Below are 18,223 nucleotides of genomic sequence, written 5' to 3'. Positions count from 1 at the left end.
AATTACATAGAACAAAGTTGTGATTAGTAAGATTTCACCTTCTAATAAGCTACATCAAATGGTGCAATTAGGGCCATCATAGTCCGAGATGGATAATGTACGAAAGTCAATGATAGTTAGGTACATGTATATCACAACCAAATGTCTTTGATGAATTTATAATTAATCAATTGTAAACTAAAACTGACTTTATTACATAAAAGCTGACTGTAATAGAAAAAACGACTTTATCATACAAAAATTGACTAATTAGAAAATTAACTACATGACACACAAAATAACTAATAAAAGTAATAATTTCATACAAAAATTAATTATAACAAACGAAAATTGACCATATTAAATAAAAAAATGACTATTATCATATAATTTCCGTTGTACAATAAATTATTATATACGATCTAATTTAATTTTTTTCATTGCAAAATAGCCTATTATAATATGCATGAATCACATATTCAATGACTTATCCATTCCTCGAGATTTGATCATTTTGCACACAATTCAATATAACCTTTCGAGTTCTGGCGGTGGTACCTAAAAACAACCGATCGTTAATCTCAATTAGCAAATTTTCTGTCTCTATCTCCTCCCACCAACGACCAAACCAACAAAAATGGATAAACCATCATCGGAAAACTTGATCATGGTAACCCAAGAACCCAGCACCGGAATAGCCCAAGTAACCATAAACCGGCCCAAATCACTAAACTCGTTGACCAAGCCCATGATGACATCTTTAGCCCAAGCTTTCAAATCCCTTGACGCCGATGAATCCGTCAAAGTCATCATCTTATCGGGTTCGGGTCGGGCCTTTTGTTCCGGAGTTGATTTAACTGCTGCCGAAGATGTTTTCAAAGGTGATGTAAAAGATGTAGAGGTTGACCCGGTTTTTCAAATGGAGCGGTGTAGAAAACCCATAATTGGGGCTATTTGTGGGTTTGCTGTTACAGCTGGTTTTGAGATTGCTCTTGCTTGTGATTTGATTGTTGCTGCTAAAGGCACCAAGTTTGTTGACACTCATGCTAGGTAAAATTTAAGTATCCATAAATGGTAGGAAAAACTTTGTGTCTTAAATTGCTTGATCACTCAAATTAGTACATACATATGTTTTAGGAAGAGAATCATTCCCTTACCCATGAACATGTAACTAACTTGTTAGGAAATACTTAACACAACGAGAGACTAGAGTTGTGCATATGTTTATTTGACTATTTATGTATATATGTTCATTTGACTTATTATCCATGTATATTTGTGCACCATGCTATATGTACTAGTGTATGCACCATTTAGACGTGAGTCTTATCATTATACTCCCTTCGTTTCTTTTTAATTTACTCACCTCATTTTGGGGAGAATCAGGGAGGAAGTACAAAAATATGAGGGAGAAATTTAAAAGTGTGAGAGAGAACATAAAACTGAATGACATGGGTGGAAAAAGAGGAGAAAGTAGATGTGATATGTTACCAAAAATAGAAAAAGTGTGTAGATTAACAAGAAACAGACTAAATGAAAAGTGTGTAGATTAAAAAGAAACGGATAGAGTAATTTATAAATGGTAGGAAAAAGAATGTGTTTTAGATTCTTATACTATGTCCGCTTCTTTTCTAATGCAATGAGTGCACTTTTTCACTATTCACCTTTATCACATTGACTAAGATTTGTGATTTGTACATGATGGAAAACATAGTCAATTGTGTTCTTGTTAGATTTGTTGCGTGGCATACTTTTATAATATGTAATTTTTACTTATATGTAATTGTAGATATTTGTAGTCAAAATGATGTCTCGAGATATGTAGAAGTGCATTTGTTGCATTTAAACGGAGGAAGTAATCCATCTAAGCTAGGAAATGACCTTTATAATGTACAATGTGATTCTTTTTAGGCTAAAAAGAAGTTGGTCTTATACTAATAGCATTTGATGGACTCACACAAGACTTTCTATGTTCTTTTATTGCTAATATGACTAATTACTCTTCAACGAAAGTGATGGTTGGCTTGGGCTATTAGGTTATGCATGATTTATTTGATAAGGCAAAAGCATACTTCCTTCGTTTCAAAATACTTGACACGGTTTGACTTTCCACTATTCAAAAACTCATCTTTGATCGTGTTTTGTGAATTCTTTTACGTAAGGCAAAATATAGTTATGTGAGACCTTGTTAGACTTGTCTCGACTTATACTTTCATAATATCAACTTTTTATAATTTTTACTTATAGGAAATTAGAGTTATTAATGGTTAAAAGTATGCATTAATAAACATGCTGAGAGTAGTGTGTTAAGTATTTTGAAACGGAGGAAGTATATTGTTCAGGATTGACATTTTGTTACACGTCGAAGCCCTAGCTTTGTATGGTTGGATAATGACTTTGCTATGTGTGAAGTGAAGAGTTCTATGGGAAGAGCAATGAGAAAACAGAATGAGTTTTAGTAATTTGTAATTATTTGGTAAGAACTTATAATGATGTCTCAATCACGTTTGGGTAAAGCTTATGTGGTAGATAGTTATGGGTTTGTTCGCTTCACCTTGTTTTTGCTGAGCTTAGTAATTCAACTTTGTTGAACTTATCTAATCTTTTTGGAACTTGTTGAAACGAATATTTTAAGGTCTTAGAATGTAGTGGAACTAATAAGAACATATTGGAATGAATCCGAACGTATTAGACCTCAAACTTATATTATAAAGGTGAAGAGAATACCCCATGTCCACTTAGTAAATGTTATGGAGTCGTAGACAATTGCAGAGATCAGATGCTGCAGCATGAGTCTTATAATTGCGAATATAATCGTGAACTTTTTGTCGAGGAGTAGCAATGGTTTGGATTAGGAAATTTGGAGCCTTGGAGGGAAGTAAGAGTGAGAGTGAGGGATCCATTATCCTCTTGTTTGGATGTGGAAGGGCGAGAAAGAAGTGAAGAGAATAGTAAGGATCCACTTTTTCTTTCCCGCCCCTTCTATGTTCACTAACTTAACATGAAATCTTTATTGCTTTGTTGTTTCTCTCCTCTTTGCGTTATTATCAAGTCGATAGGTAAGAGTTGGAATAGGCTTCTATTTCTTTTTTTTTGAAGATTTTGTCCTGTGTTCTATGGTGCTATGATACCTTTCTTTGACATTCTTTTGCTTGCAACTGAGTGCAGTCAAATTATCACAGACACAATAGATTTTACCTTCAGTTCCTAGAGGTCATAATTGTGGAGTCATTTTGCATAATCCATCTGTAGTTTATTTACTACTCTTTCTATGTTTGCTCATTATACAGATTCGGGATATTTCCCTCATGGGGGCTTTCGCAGAAGCTATCTCGCATTATAGGGCCAAACAAGGCTCGTGAAGTGTCGTTGTCTGCCATTCCTTTGACTGCAGAGCAGGCTGAAAATTTGGGATTTGTTAATTATGTAGTTGAAGGCAGTGAACTAATGAAAAAAGCTAAGGAAATTGCAGAATCAATTGCAAAGAACAACCAAGACCTTGTTTTGAGATATAAATCTGTCATAAATGATGGTCTGAAGCTCAACTTGGGTGATGCACTTGCACTTGAAAAGGTACTTAACTTATCTGAGCTCATCGGTTTTCAATCGACATATCTTTGCTGGTTGAGGCCTGAGGGTTATTTAATAGGCAAGAGCCTTGCTTATCGATTGAGTACTTGCATAACGTCCTCACCCTAAATGATGCTCTATTGTTATGATGATAAGTTTGGATGAGATTTGACAAAGCTTTATTCCAAGAGGGTAAAACTCAATCAGGCGGAAAGTCTATTTCCCCATTTTACTAGAGAAGCCGTATTTAATCTTCCTTCTCCAAAAACATCCTTACGTTGCCTGCAGACTGCAGAGCGACAGCAGGACACCCGACTTATCTTGCAGCCAATCTGGGCAAAACATTGGTGGGATTGATGAAGTACAGCAGATGCTAAGCTTCTCAGGGAGTCCCCTCCCATCTTCATTAGATTGGACAAAAATAAGGAAGAAGGGAGAGGAAGCGGGACTCAATGGGGCCAGGCTTTGGCGGTTCCACAACGGACTCCAGTGGTCCCAAGACAGCAGCAACAACAGATTTTGTCGTTTTTTTTTTTGAGTGTTTAGAGAGGCCACAAGGGAAAGATGAAAATCGATCCCAGGCTCTCCTTGAACCGGGAGAGAAGCTCTAACCAACTGACTATCCCTCACTCTCATTTTGTCTTCTATTTTGGTTTTTGTTTTGAGATGGAGCATGCGTGAATCGCTAAATTTTCCTCGTAATTAGACGAATGATGCGTGGCTGAATGTTCCTCATAATTAGAGATGAATGATGCTGCTGATACAATGTAGTTGTATCTCCATATGGCTCTAGGCGAAGTTAGGTTTTAACTGATGAATATGTCATGCTATTTTCTTTTTTATTTCCAAACTGATTTGTGTCTTTTTGTTTACTACTTACAAACTAAACTCTGCTTCTTTTTCAGGCAAGGGCTCATGCATATTATGATGGAATGACAAAAGACCAGTTTAAGAAAATGCAGGAGTTCATAGCTGGACGAAGTTCAGGACGGTCCAAGTTGTAAACCATGTCAAAAATTAAAGGTCTGTTTGGTACTAATGGCGGTGATGCAATGAAATCATATGCAAGTTACAAGGAAAATCACCTACCCATTAACCATGGTGATGTGGTAATGAAATGTCATCTCTAACATGTGGTTTTTTATTTTATTTTTTCATTTCCACTCAATACCACCTCTAAAGCGATAGTAATACTTTCTGTGTTCACCGTAAGGTTTCCGCTCATTTGCATTTGTCTTGGTATACCACCCACTTATATGAAATTTGCAACAGCATGTGGGAGTTTGTTTCTTACAGAAGGTTTTGTTGCATATATATCTCCAAATTGTTATTTAATGTACTATCTTGGTGCAAGCTGTGGTGTAGGATAAAAGGTAGATTGAACACTTTGGTCATGTAGTATTCCTTGAACGATCCATCGACATGTCTGGTTTTTCCAAGCTTTTGTTACATTACCCAAGAACTGTGGGGATGGCCCAAAGCTACCCATTTGGATGTATAGACTTCACTTTGTAAAAACCATTTTCAATTTTCACAACCATATAATGCAAGTTTTTAATGATTACATGTTCATACTGTGCATGAGATACAACATATCATGAAAGTATCTCAAGCTTAGGTAAGGTCAAATTTTAAGCAAGTACTCCCTCTATGTAGAATCAGTTATATGATATCAAGTTCTCATGAATATTAAGGATGATACAGTTTTACAAATAAGTGGTGGCTATTGAAATTCTAATTAGGAAGCATTACTAGTTCAAGAAATTTGACGACCTTTTCAAAGATTTTGAAATAGTATCTTTATTGTAGAAATAACGGCGAGTCAGATATGAATTGATGCATGATCTGACTCCAATCTTACTAGTAGTCAGTAGTCAGATTTTTGTTTTGCCTCTAACTTTGACTTCCAACTAGTGTAATCGGACTCTGACTTTAATCTCTACTTTTGTTTTCGACTCTGACTCCAACTTTAATCTCTCATCTCTGACTCTGCCTCATATGTCATATCCGATCTCTACTTAATCAGAATTCCTTTTTCTTCTAGCCAAATGTTCTAGCTAATCATTTTTTTTATATAAAGAAAAACCATTTTTGCAACGAAGTCCATATTTTATCAAGTAATGACTATAATTAGATGATCACTCATATAAATTACTTCCTCCGTTTCTAAATAAGTGCAACACTCCTTGTTTTCACGTTTGCCAATGCATTATTTTAACCATTAATATCTTCAATTATCAATAAGTAAAAATTATAAAAAGTTGATATTAAAAAAATTCACATTTAGACGAATCTAACAAGATCCCACATGACTATATTTTTCCTAAAATGTAAATCACCAAAGCTAATTAAAATCTAAACTGTGAATAGTAAACACTATGCAAATGTTGCACTTATTTAGAAACGGAGGAAGTATTAATTTTGAGGTATGGCAAGCCTCTAAACTTACACCTTACAAAGTGAAAAAGGAGAAAAAAAGATCACAATCAACAATATGCAAAGTTATGCAACTACTACAATTTATATCATACACCTGGGTGTATCATAATTATGGTACATTCAAAATTATTATTTTTTGCTCATTGTTCAATTAAAATATCTAAACGAGTATAATCACATTATAAGTAGAGCTCAAATAAACAAAAAATAATCTTTAATGTACCATGTACATGATATATGTGGGTGTATGATAAATGTATTATGCACTCATGCAACTACTCCCAAATTCAACAGAAATAAAAAAATGAAACAATTTCAGTTATAGCTTAAAATAGCTATTACTTTAGATTATGCAACAAATTCACGTCAGTTGCGTTCTCCCTACTTAGGCTCTGTTTGGGGAAGCATTTTAGCTACCTTAAATGATAAGGTGCTAACATATTTTAGGTGCTAAAATGATTAGTAATGTTTGGGGAGCACCTAAAATAAAATTTCAGGTGACTAAAATGACTTAAATGATAAGTTAAAAAATTTACCTTTTCACAATCAGGTGACTGAAATTTTGGAAAATATTTCCAAAATTTTGACAACAACTAAATTTTGCTAAAATAATTCATCAACTTAATCAACTAATTTTGCCAAACAGTTAAACTAATTAATTACCTTATCAGTTTCAGCACCTTATCAGTTTCAGCTTTATCTTATCAGTTGCAGTTAACTTATCAGTTTCAGTTTATTTTCAGCTAGTAATGCCAAACAGAGCCTTATTATGTGAGTTAGGTGAGAAATTTCCTGCTCATATCGTTTGCTCCAGTGTACACGTTTTCCTTAAAATAGGTTAATTTTTCAATTATTTCTAAATCGAGATCTCACCTCTTTTATCATTTACAATTAAAAAAATCTTACTAATGACAATTTTGATAAAACAAATAAATTAATTCTAGTAAATCATTCCTATCAATTATCACCGTCCATTTCTCTATAATAATATTCCTTAAATCAACTCAGAATTACAACTTAAACTACTTTTAGATTTATTAGAAAATAATGCAATTTTTTTAGATCGAAATTTTTATCTTTAACGAAAAGATATGTTATTTGCGGCCCGTTTGGTAGTCGTGAATAAATTGCAGTAATCAAAATGAATTTTAAGTGTAATTTTATTAGGGAAACACCCTTAAAATCTCCAACGGGATGCATTTTTTCTCCATGTACAAGCACTCTCTCACCCCTTAAATTTGTGTTTTTGTCTAATTGTCTTCAAGGGAAAGCAATTTTCATTTATAAGGTGGTATTGGATGGGAATGAAAATTCAAAAAGAAAAGTGGACACTTTAGGATAAATTAGCATTACCATGGGAATGGACAATGATATTTTTCACATTCATTCCCATTACCACCATTTATGACCAACTACCAAACGGGCCGCAAAAGTATATCGTCAAAGAAACTAAAGATCTATCAAGGAATTTATGTGGCCCGCAGTCGGGTCCGATTCAATTTTTTTGCTTTGGGCCGGGCATTGGTAAAGCAAAAAATGACTTTTTAGTCTTTTTTTTTTTTTTTTGCACGGCTCGATTTTGGCGCAAAATAGCGGGCTTTGCGCACAAAATTTTAACCTGGCCCGACCAATAGGCAATTTTTAAGCGCAGTCCGGCTCGAACTCGACCCGACCTGACCCATGACCACCTCTAAATTTACCTAATTACTCCCTCCGTCCTCTATTAGTTTACCCGTATTCCTTGTAAGGGTGTCCCTTATTAGTTTACCCCTTTTTTATTTGCTATTTTTGATATGGGACCACAAACTTTTCATCACACATACATTCAACTTTAATATAAAATAATAGTTTCTCTTTATTTTTATGACCCACAACGTTATTTCTCCTAAAACTCTGTGTAAAAGAAAGGGATAAATTAATAGAGGACGAAGGGAGTATTTAGGTAAAATCTCTTTATCACTCTCCCTGTTACTTTTTTTTTTTTTTTCTTCGAGGGGTACAAAAAATATTCTCCTAATTACTTTAATCCTTTTCCATTTTTTTCCTCTCTACTTTTTTTTTTCCACCTTTTTTTAAAAACCATTTAATTTTACACTTTCCTTAAACTTCAACTCCGCAAACACCGCCGTTTTTTGCATAACAAAACACCCACACTCACACACTTTCACAGTTCCACTCCACTCTCTCTAACCAAACCATGACGTCACTTTTCGACGACACACCGTCATTCTCCGACGACGAAATCCCACAATTCGACGTCGTTTCCGACATCTCCGATCATCACTTCGCCGGAAAACGCCTGAAAACATCATTATCAACATCAATATCAACAATAGCATCAGTCCATAAAAAGATAATGCAAGAATGGAAAGTCCTATCAGAAAACTTACCCGAATCCATATTTGTTAGGGCCTATGAAACCCGGATTGACCTTCTTCGGGCCGCAATAGTGGGAGCCCAAGGAACACCATACCATGATGGGCTTTTCTTCTTTGATATTGCTTTTCCGTCGGATTATCCAGCAAAGCCTCCTGTGGTCTATTATCATTCATTCGGGTATAGGATCAACCCGAATATTTATAATAATGGGCGTGTTTGTCTTAGCTTGTTGAATACTTGGAATGGTAAAAAGTCTGAGAAGTGGGATTCTAAGAATTCTACTGTTCTTCAGGTAATTATCATCTGTTTTTATTTCTTCGAATACATTCTTAGTTCTGTTTTAGATGAAAATTTTGTTTTTTCAGGCAACCCAACACATTTTTTTAATCGTTAATATTTTGGATGGTGCACACGTAAAAAAAAATATAAAAAAATTATAATTGATAGTATACATACAAACGAATGTAACAAGATCCCACTTGACTATATTTTTCTTTATATAGTGGTGGTAAATTGGAATCAAAACTGATAATATTTTATTTAAAATAGAACGGAGGAAGTATTATAGTTTAATTACCCTGTTTTACTCTATTCTTTAAAAATGAATATACTGATTATGAATAAGTTGTAATTATAGAAAAGAAAAACAAGCAATAAATACACATTACTTAATTACGACGTTGACTGACGTGTAATTATGTTATAAAATGTATTTAATGTTTATATGCACTTGTAGCTTTGCATTTTTCAAAACATTTTTTTTATACTTTGATTTGAATATCTTGCATTGTTTTTGGTTATTTTTGAGGATTTTTTGTTTCATATTTTAGGTCCGAATTAGGCAAATACTCCATCCGTTTCCTAAAGATCTTCCCATTCCTACACATACCAAGGAAAATCAAGTTGTGTGGGGGCATGGTGTGAGTAAAGTAGGAGAGAGAAAGGGGTTAAGATAAATAAACAAATAAAAAGGGGCTAAAGTAGGAGAGAGAAAGGGAGTAAAATTAAATTAATAATATAATGGTGGACCATATGATAGTGACATGAGAGGGTAAATAGGGAAATTTGTTTTGCCAAATAAGGAATAAAGCAAAAGTGGAAAGATCTTTTGGAAACACCCTTAAACGGAAAGTGGGAAGATCTTTAGGAAACGGAGGTAGTATGTTACTATATGATCGGTTTATTGGGACGGGGATGTGAGTATGTGACCGACGATGGAGTCTTTATAGGTAAGAAACTGAAAATTGAGTTAGAAAATTGGGGTTCAAATGATATTATAAATAAAATTGTTGTATATTATAATTTTGGCCGGATTTAAAATCTAACTCGAAAATAGTACTTTTTTTAATAGACTCGAAAATAGTATTAATCGAAAATGAAATCATACTAGAATTTCAATTATTATCTTGTGAGATAAGCTTATTTTGTAAGTTATCATGTACCCCCTTTTAATCCCCCGGGTGGTATTCGAGTAATGAGCCATTAGGTTTGGTTTGGTTGCAACTGATTGCAAATTCTTAGGTGCTCGAGTATAGGGCTGGTAATCAGGTCGGGTTGGGTCAGTTTTAGGTTGACCTGATTTGTATTTAAGGTTACTTACCCCTGACTCAAACCCGACCTGATTTATATTTCAGGTTGAAAATCGCAACCCAAACCCGACTTTATACTTTTCGAGTTGACCCGAAACCAATCCAAAATGACCTGAAATAAAAATCTAAATATCCAATGATAAAAAATACGCCAACTTAATTCAAAAAGCTAATGTACATGTAACATGTTTAAGTTTCAACATTCAAAGCCGGAATTTTCAGGTTGAAGTAAGTTGGGCTTGACCCAATATTATAACCTAACCGGCTAAGGGCTAACCTAACTTAATATAAGTTATTTTTAAATCAAGTCATTTCGGGTTATTTTCAGGTTGAAAAGGTACGGTCAACCTGAACCTAACCCATTATATTTTCAGGTCTGGTTGGGTCGACCCATTTTTTTTTCAGGTCGAAAATCTCAACCCAAACCCTGAATTTTCAAGTCAGTTTCAGGTCGGGTTATCAGGTTGCGTCAGTTTTTGCCAGCCCTACTCGAGCAACTATGAACTATGTGTTCCGAAACTTAATTTGTACACATTACACATAAATCACATGATTTAGTCAAATGGCAGTGCAAAATAAAAGATGTTGCAAAAAATGTGGAGGCTTTGTCAAACAAGCATACTGAGTATGTTATTAGTTGCGTTTACCATAAAAAACTCAACCAATTTCCATAATAATAAATTTTGGGTGAGTTGATTTTGAAGTCAGGCGTGCGTGAACCTGGTCATCGTGGACCAAATCCACTTATTTAACAAGGTGATTTTTTTTTTTTTTTACATATAATACGTTTTAAAATCTTAAGTTCCACTTTACTGTTACTATTTTACCATAGTGACTTTTTTTTTTTATAAATATAGTTAACCTTTTTTACATTAGTTATCATAATAAACAAATTTCATTTTTGTGACATAATAACTTTTTTTCATAAACTTTACCTACTCATTTTTTATATCTATTTGTTTATATAGTGATTTTTTTTCATAATTCACATGAATTTGCATTAGGTCCACGCTAAAATGAGTGTGGACCATGTCCGTATAAGTTTTTTACAAAATGTAAAAAGGCTTGGTAAAGTATATTGTTTTATAGATTGTTAGCTCTAATCAAAGAGAAGCTTAGAACACACATATTAACTCCAAAACATTGAAAATTTCATGCAGCTGCTACTATCAATCCAGGCATTAGTCCTGAATGAAAAACCCTTCTTCAATGAGCCAGCTTTACCACCATGGCTAGGGCGAGCTTTCTGGGAGAAGAAATCAATAACATACAACGAAAGAATGTTTATTTTAAGCTGCAAAACTATGTTATTGGTGCTTCGAAGGCCGCTAAAGAACTTCGAACCATTGATCAATCAACACTTTAAGGATCGCGCAGAGTTTATACTGAATGCTTGTGATTCTTACAGAAAAGGGTTGCCGAAAGATGGGTTCGTAAAAGGGGAAGTTTCAGCTAAGTTTCAAGGGGAAATGGATCGATTGTATGGAGTCTTAGTGCTGGCGTTTTCGAAAACTGGGGCTCATGTTGAGCCATTACTTCAACAAGTTAGGGAGGAGAAAGAAATGAAGGCGAAAGAGAAAACAGCTACAGATACTGCAACTGCGACTTATGTGGGGAAGATTATAAGTGTTGTTAGCAAATTGAAGAAGATTGTGTTTTGGGGATTTACGACGGAAAACAAGAATAAGAAATCCAAGACGGACATTGATTGAGTGACCCTAAGGATTGCCAACCCTCTTATTATTGAATTTTCATTGGTTAGGAATACATTAAAACATTATTTTTATATCTCTTCTCTCCTCATTTATTACATACATATCAATATTTTATTCTAATGTGTCTAAGAGGGTTGGCGACCTTAAGGGTTACTCAAACATTTTCCACCCAGGACAATTCTTGTCTAGGTTTTACTGTTTTAGTGAGATCTTAGGAGTAGTTCTTTAATAAAAATATTAAGACTAAGAGTGATTAGCATAAATAACTATTGATGATGGAAATTGCATATTTTTTTTGAGCTTCTAGCATTGGATTGCCTTTGAATTGACTAAGCGTGTTTGATTTACATGAAAATTTAAAGGAAGTGAACGGTTTTTTTCAATAGAACGTTGGCGAGAAGTAGAAACTCGTATAATTGTTTAATTGACAAAAATATACTAGTAGTAAATATTTTCTATGAATTAGAGGAATGTACTTCCTGCGAGATTTAATTATGATCTTTTTAATATTTCATTTGAAATTTGGCAAAATATACCTCAATTTTCGATGGTCTATTAATAAAATACTTAATTGAGAAAGTAAGAGAATCAAGTAAATTGATCTGCAAACTGGTTAATTATCATAATAATTTAATAGTTACCTTTACCCTATTCTCTTCTCCAAAATCCTCTAGTTCCATTCCCTACCATGCTACCACTTCTGATCTAGGTTTCACTTACCCTTCTCTCTTTTTTACTCCATGGTCACCTTCACCTATTATTATCCACCAGTTAAGCTACCACAACCACCTCTCCAACTATCCCGTCACTCAAACCAGTGGACCAACACGACAACCACTGTATCGAAAAAAAGGTGAGATGAGAAAAAGATGTATTTAAACCAAACAACACTTTTAATGAGAGGGTTTAGCTTTCCATTTACCTTGTTTCTCTTTGTTAAATCCTTTTTTTCCCTTCATAAACCAAATGCACCTTTACTATTGATATTTCATAAACCAAACAATGTGCACTATTCCCTCCGTTTCTTTTCAATCTACACACTTTTTTTTGGTCCATTTTTTTAAATTTACACACTGTTACCTTTTCTATTCTTGATAACATGTCATATCTACTTTATTCTCTTTTTCTGTCCACCCATGCCATCCTTTTTTTATATTCTAATCAACTTTTTAGTTTCTCACTCTCACTTTTTTGTGTCTCTCTCCATCTTTTTAGTTTTTCTCTAAAATTTTTGGACTTCCTCCTCGTCTCTCTTTTAAACTGAAGTTAGTAAATTAAAAAGAAAAAAAAGGATCATATAACCAACGTGAACATTAAAAATAGTTGAAGGTAGAGCGGACATTCACAAAAACTTTTAAAACATAATAGAAATATAAAAACGAAATATAATTATAAAAATAAATGAACAACTTTGAATTTATTGATCATTAGCTCATCAATCACCACTACATATAATCTTACACCTTTAATAATAAGAAATAATACATTAAAAAAAAAAAAGACAACACAGTTACAGATACAAATGTAAAAAATTTGTATGATTGCAATTTGCAAGCATAGTGAAAGAATAACAATATTTACGTAAGAGTAGCAGTAATGAAGTATGGTACTAAATTTATGATGCATAAATGAATGCAACATTAAGTTCAAGGATTGATTAGTTGTCGGATGTTGATAGGGGATATATCATTGGAGTCTCCATCAATTAGACGTTTAGCAACAATGATATTAGTTGCATCAGACGGATGATATGGGTCCCAAAACACATACTTTGATCTATCACTGCATATTTTTGATGTTGGACCACAGGGTATTAAACCCCCAAAACGCCCACTAGCATAGCAGCATGCAGAATTTGCATTCTCAAAACCTGTCATACATAATATTCATTTAATCAGAACCTAGGATTTGATCCCGAAACTTCAAGCACGGGTCATAGCCAAATTTAATAACTAGTTAGTAAATAAAAACTAGTTTATAGTTTCGGGTGATGTCTCGGGGTATTAACATTTTCCTTATTAATAAATATCAGCTAATATTACATAGTTTATTAGTTAGAATTTTAGTATATTATCTTGAGATCACGTGGTCGAATCTTGTATAAAGCCTGTTTTTATTTTTTTTTTATTGTGCATACATGATGATGACATGAGTTTGTCTTGTAAGAGACCGTCTACTTTTAAATTAAAATTAGGCAATGACAAACCCAATATCAAAAAGAGAATAAGCCCAATAGTGATTAGGTTAATTTCTTTCAATGATTAGTTTAATTCATTTAGAGACTAGGTCTACTTTTATATTAAAATTAGACCGCTCTTTTAATAATTTTTGTTTAATATATTAGTACAGATATGTGGTCCGGGGCATCAACCGGGTAAACAACTAATTGAATCTATAACATGAAAAATAAAACTATTATAACCAAAAGCTCACCTCATGTAAACCTTTAGATATTTTAACATTAGAGTAGTACAGTATTAACCAAAAGAAAAATATAGGGATATGTAGATGAAAAAAAGAACATACCATAAGTTTGGTAATTGGTGAGGATATCAATGACAATGCGGTAACTATCTGCATAAACGAACTGAGATCCTTCAAGGTTGGTGCCTAATTCTGTGACAAGGCTCTTCAATTCAAGATTAAATGATTGAGCTAATTGATTAGGAAAATCAACACAATCATTTCCTGCTAATGGATTTAAATCTCTTTCATAAGGTATGCAACCAATTGGTCCAACATTTACCACTACTATCTTCCTGGCCCCCATATTGTAAAGTCTCTGTACAAAATCACATGAAAATTATTAATACCATCAGTAAAGGTTGTTTTATCAAATTTATTATTTACATTACTATCTTCTTGGACCACTTAAAATTTGATCCAATTAGAAAATCTAGCCCTAATCCAGCTCAATTTTTAGGGTTTAGTTTTGTTTTTTAACAACCAAGTTATCCACCGCAGATAATATTGACTAATCCCTTTGTCCCGAGTGCTTCACTTAAGAGTAAATGGCTGGTCAAGAATCTCTTTCTGTTCTCAAAGATTAAGGATCGAATTCCCATTCAATTGATTAAGGGACAAAGTGAGCAACTACTATGTCATGACCACTTGGTTGGATTTTGAACTAGTTTTTTCAACTCAAAATTGGAATCAACTCGAATTGAATCTCACGAACTTATAATATAGAAGTAGTTTATTAGAATGGTATTGGTGACAGTCGACAAGTTTGATTAAAATAAAAATAAAAACACGCAAGTAAAAAGCAATAGATGAAAAAAAACATGTACTTTCATATTGTAAAACCGCGACTCCTTAATCTTTATAACTCAACCAAAGAAAATTGTAGTTCAAAAAAAGTTTGTTACTATCAGGTCTAATAAATTCCATCATTTTACAAATATGGTTGCGAACCAAAAAAAAGGATTAATTAACCCTAAGTTGAACAAGGTTATCTTACCGTAAGCTGAAGTCTATATTTTGATATCATGGCATCTACAAAAGCTTCTGGAGACACCACTTGTTGCTCAAATTTTGACATAATTGGAGTTAAGTAATTGTTGATGAAATCATTAGATCCCATTGACACTGAAAACAAGGCTTTACTTAGAAGTTCCTTTGTTGCTGCTTCTCCTATGCTGTAGATCATATCTTGCTTTGTATTTGCAAAGTTATCCAGTTGTGCGTCCAAATTTAATCTCCCACCCTAAATATGCATGATATAATCACGTTAAAACTAGGTAGTAGCAAAAATCTAGCATATGTTCTGTTTTTTGTGGTTCAAAATCAAATGATTTACACACTTCTATAAGATTGTAACTTTTTTTTTGTTTTTTTAAAAGAAATTTCATCCAAACGACATTTACAATATGTATTAAAGAAAAACAAGAACAATCAAACAACATTGAATTAAATCTTCTTTAGAGAAAGAATCAAATACAGCGATGCAGCGAAACACCCTTGTATTTGATGAATCAAACAGCTATTGATAATGAAGTTTATCAGTCTGACATAGTTTGAGGAAGAGAGTTGAACTTTTTAATAACTCATGTGGTACAATATATTGGTAATTTTTGAGATTTGGGTGAATAGAATTTGTTACTAAGATTTCTAGTTAGTACTCCATCCACCAATTGGTATTAGATATACTCTCACTTATATCTAATTTTATTCTAAACTTAAATTAAAATCTCATCTAAAAATTATTCATACTTTTTTATTTTAATTTATTGATGAACTAGTTGACTTTTCATACTAATTTTTTTTGTAAAAATAGTAATGAAAAATAAAGAAAACAAAAGAAAGTCTTACAAAAGCATAACCAGTCTTGTTAAGAATACCACCAGCACCAGAAGCATAATTGACCCCTCGCAAAATCACACTCCCTCTTGTGGTTGGAGCCAAGTAAGGTGGGGTATATCCTCCCAATCCAAGCTGTTGACCTAAACTCGAACCCAAAATACATAATTAAAACCTAAATATAGAAAAAACACATTGTTGAAATATTATTAGTCAGCTTCATATTTTAGTGAATTAATTTAAAAGTAGCATAGCACCTTCTATACCAAAAATTAGATACAAGCTTCACTACTTGATTCTTATATTAATATACTCCAATTTATTTATTTATATGATAAAAAGTTGACCATATCTATTATATTAAATTTTTATAATTTATTAATTCGTAATAAAAGAAATTTATTACATTAGAATCACACGTTGAAAATCACATAAACAAAGAGGACGAGAAAGTTTTAGTTAAATCTGAAAAGTAAAAATATGTGTATGTGAGTACTGGACTAGGCACACATATTTGCATGAATATTTTGTTATGTTATGCATTGTAGAGTGACTAAAGAAGAGTGAATTAGGGTGTTGGGGTGGATGAGATTTCCTTAAAAAAAATTTTGAGTTACTAATATTTTCTTTTGGCGTTCAATTTGGAGTTACTATATGTCTAATTATCCAATGTATATAAAAAAAAATGTTTCCTCAAGTCAATGATACTATGCATTTACTAAGGATGTTTTGGCCTAGTGGTTAAGATTGAGATGCTGTGAACGATTAGTTACAAATTCGAATCTTCTCTCCCCTTCTTTTTACATTGTGTTGTGTTCATGGCTCATATGAATAAAAATAAAAATAATAATACGCATTTAAGTAGAAGTACCTACTAAGTACTACCTACTCTTTCTTAGAAGCCTGTGAAGATTAGGGCAGAAAACAAAATAAAATCCTTCATTTATTTTCCCATACTCCTTAAATATAAGAAAGCCAAGTGGTAACAAAAACAGAGGAATAAAAAGAAGAGAGGAAATAGTAAAAAAGAAAACTTGCCTAAAATGTCAATAATAGTACGTCCATTGGTGTATCTTCCAGTTGGTCTTCCAAAATCAATACCATTTGGCACATAATTTGCCTTAGACAAAGTTATAATGTAGTTGTTGTTTCCAACATCAACTAATGAATCTCCAAAAACAAAATTTGCTGGTTTTTGCTCTGTAATTTCATCACTTTTACTATTGTTAATCATACACAATATTTGAGAAATTATCAAGAGAATGAAAATAAATTTCCTTGGATTATTGTGAGATAAACCCATTTTATAAGTTTAAAAAGAATGAAAAAAAATGAACTTATTAGGGAAAGAATAAGAAGGAATAATATTTTGGACAAGAAATGAAGAATGAAGATGAGAAATGATTCAGACCTTATTTATAGAAGAAATAAAAGATGGGATAGAGAATGTGTAAGTTTGTGTGAAAGTGAAATCAAGGCATTGAATGCTCTCCTGCAGGATCAGCTCCCAACCCGTGAAAGTCATTTCAACAAATGCAATTGGGCATTAACAGATTTAACAAGATAACAATGTTTTTTTATATAAAAAACATACTCCCTCAATCCTTTATTAGATTTCTCATTTATCTAATATACGTTTTGTATAATTACAATTATAAAAGTTTGATTTTCCTAATGTACACATCAAGACTTCACGTGTGACATGATTATGTTTTTTCATATATATTGATTTTTTTTTGAGAATTTTCTTTACCTATATATTTTATGATAAGCCTAGTTCATAACTGATGTTTATCTTTTACGCAGCATATTCCTTTGTTTGTTTAGATACTCCTTGTATCTCTCTACTTGTACTTATCTTTAACTAGTATTCGACTGTTGTAGATATTATGTTTAGCCTTGCTTTATTTTCTCCATATAGTTACACTTGTATTATAAATAGGTTGTATGTTATATGTTTACAACTAATGCAAACTTAACACTTTCATGGTATCGGAGCGGTTCAATCCTTGAATCTGATTTTTTTCCGGCTTGTATCTCGAGCTTCCCTTCCATGGCTTCCCCCGTAATCACCAATGATGCTGACCCCTCCCACCCTCTTGTTGTTGTCAACCTCTCCAGCATTTTCAAACTTAACTCCACCAATTATCTTTCATGGCAACTTCAACTCCAAGCCACCCTTTTCGGCTACGATCTCTTTCGGTTCCTTGATGGTACCCACCCTAAACCGCCTGCCACGATCACCAAACTAGC

General features: G+C 33.1%; 3 protein-coding genes across 3 annotated transcripts; 2 read left to right on the top strand and 1 right to left on the bottom strand.

The window, feature by feature from the left end:
* Positions 1-487: 487 nt before the first annotated feature.
* LOC104888463 (probable enoyl-CoA hydratase 1, peroxisomal) lies at positions 488-5,121 on the top strand. The gene is made up of 3 exons (XM_010673452.4): positions 488-1,029; positions 3,270-3,552; positions 4,455-5,121. The coding sequence occupies exons 1-3, from the start codon at positions 617-619 to the stop codon at positions 4,551-4,553; spliced, it is 795 nt and encodes a 264-aa protein (XP_010671754.1). The 5' UTR covers positions 488-616; the 3' UTR covers positions 4,554-5,121.
* Positions 5,122-7,469: 2,348 nt separating this feature from the next.
* On the top strand, positions 7,470-11,970 carry LOC104888462 (putative ubiquitin-conjugating enzyme E2 38). The gene is made up of 2 exons (XM_010673451.4): positions 7,470-8,659; positions 11,117-11,970. The coding sequence occupies exons 1-2, from the start codon at positions 8,186-8,188 to the stop codon at positions 11,666-11,668; spliced, it is 1,026 nt and encodes a 341-aa protein (XP_010671753.1). The 5' UTR covers positions 7,470-8,185; the 3' UTR covers positions 11,669-11,970.
* Positions 11,971-13,069: 1,099 nt separating this feature from the next.
* On the bottom strand, positions 13,070-17,356 carry LOC104888461 (GDSL esterase/lipase At4g16230). Its single transcript, XM_010673450.4, has 5 exons — positions 17,009-17,356; positions 15,983-16,113; positions 15,132-15,377; positions 14,198-14,453; positions 13,070-13,541 (listed from the first exon to the last, which is right to left on the bottom strand). Exons 1-5 carry the CDS (start codon positions 17,271-17,273, stop codon positions 13,318-13,320), a joined length of 1,122 nt encoding a protein of 373 aa, XP_010671752.1. The 5' UTR covers positions 17,274-17,356; the 3' UTR covers positions 13,070-13,317.
* Positions 17,357-18,223: the final 867 nt, after the last annotated feature.

Source organism: Beta vulgaris, chromosome 3 (genome assembly GCF_026745355.1).
Source record: "Beta vulgaris subsp. vulgaris cultivar EL10 chromosome 3, EL10.2, whole genome shotgun sequence".
Classification (NCBI taxonomy): Eukaryota; Viridiplantae; Streptophyta; class Magnoliopsida; order Caryophyllales; family Amaranthaceae; genus Beta; species Beta vulgaris.
This window is presented reverse-complemented; position numbering and strand designations above follow the sequence as displayed.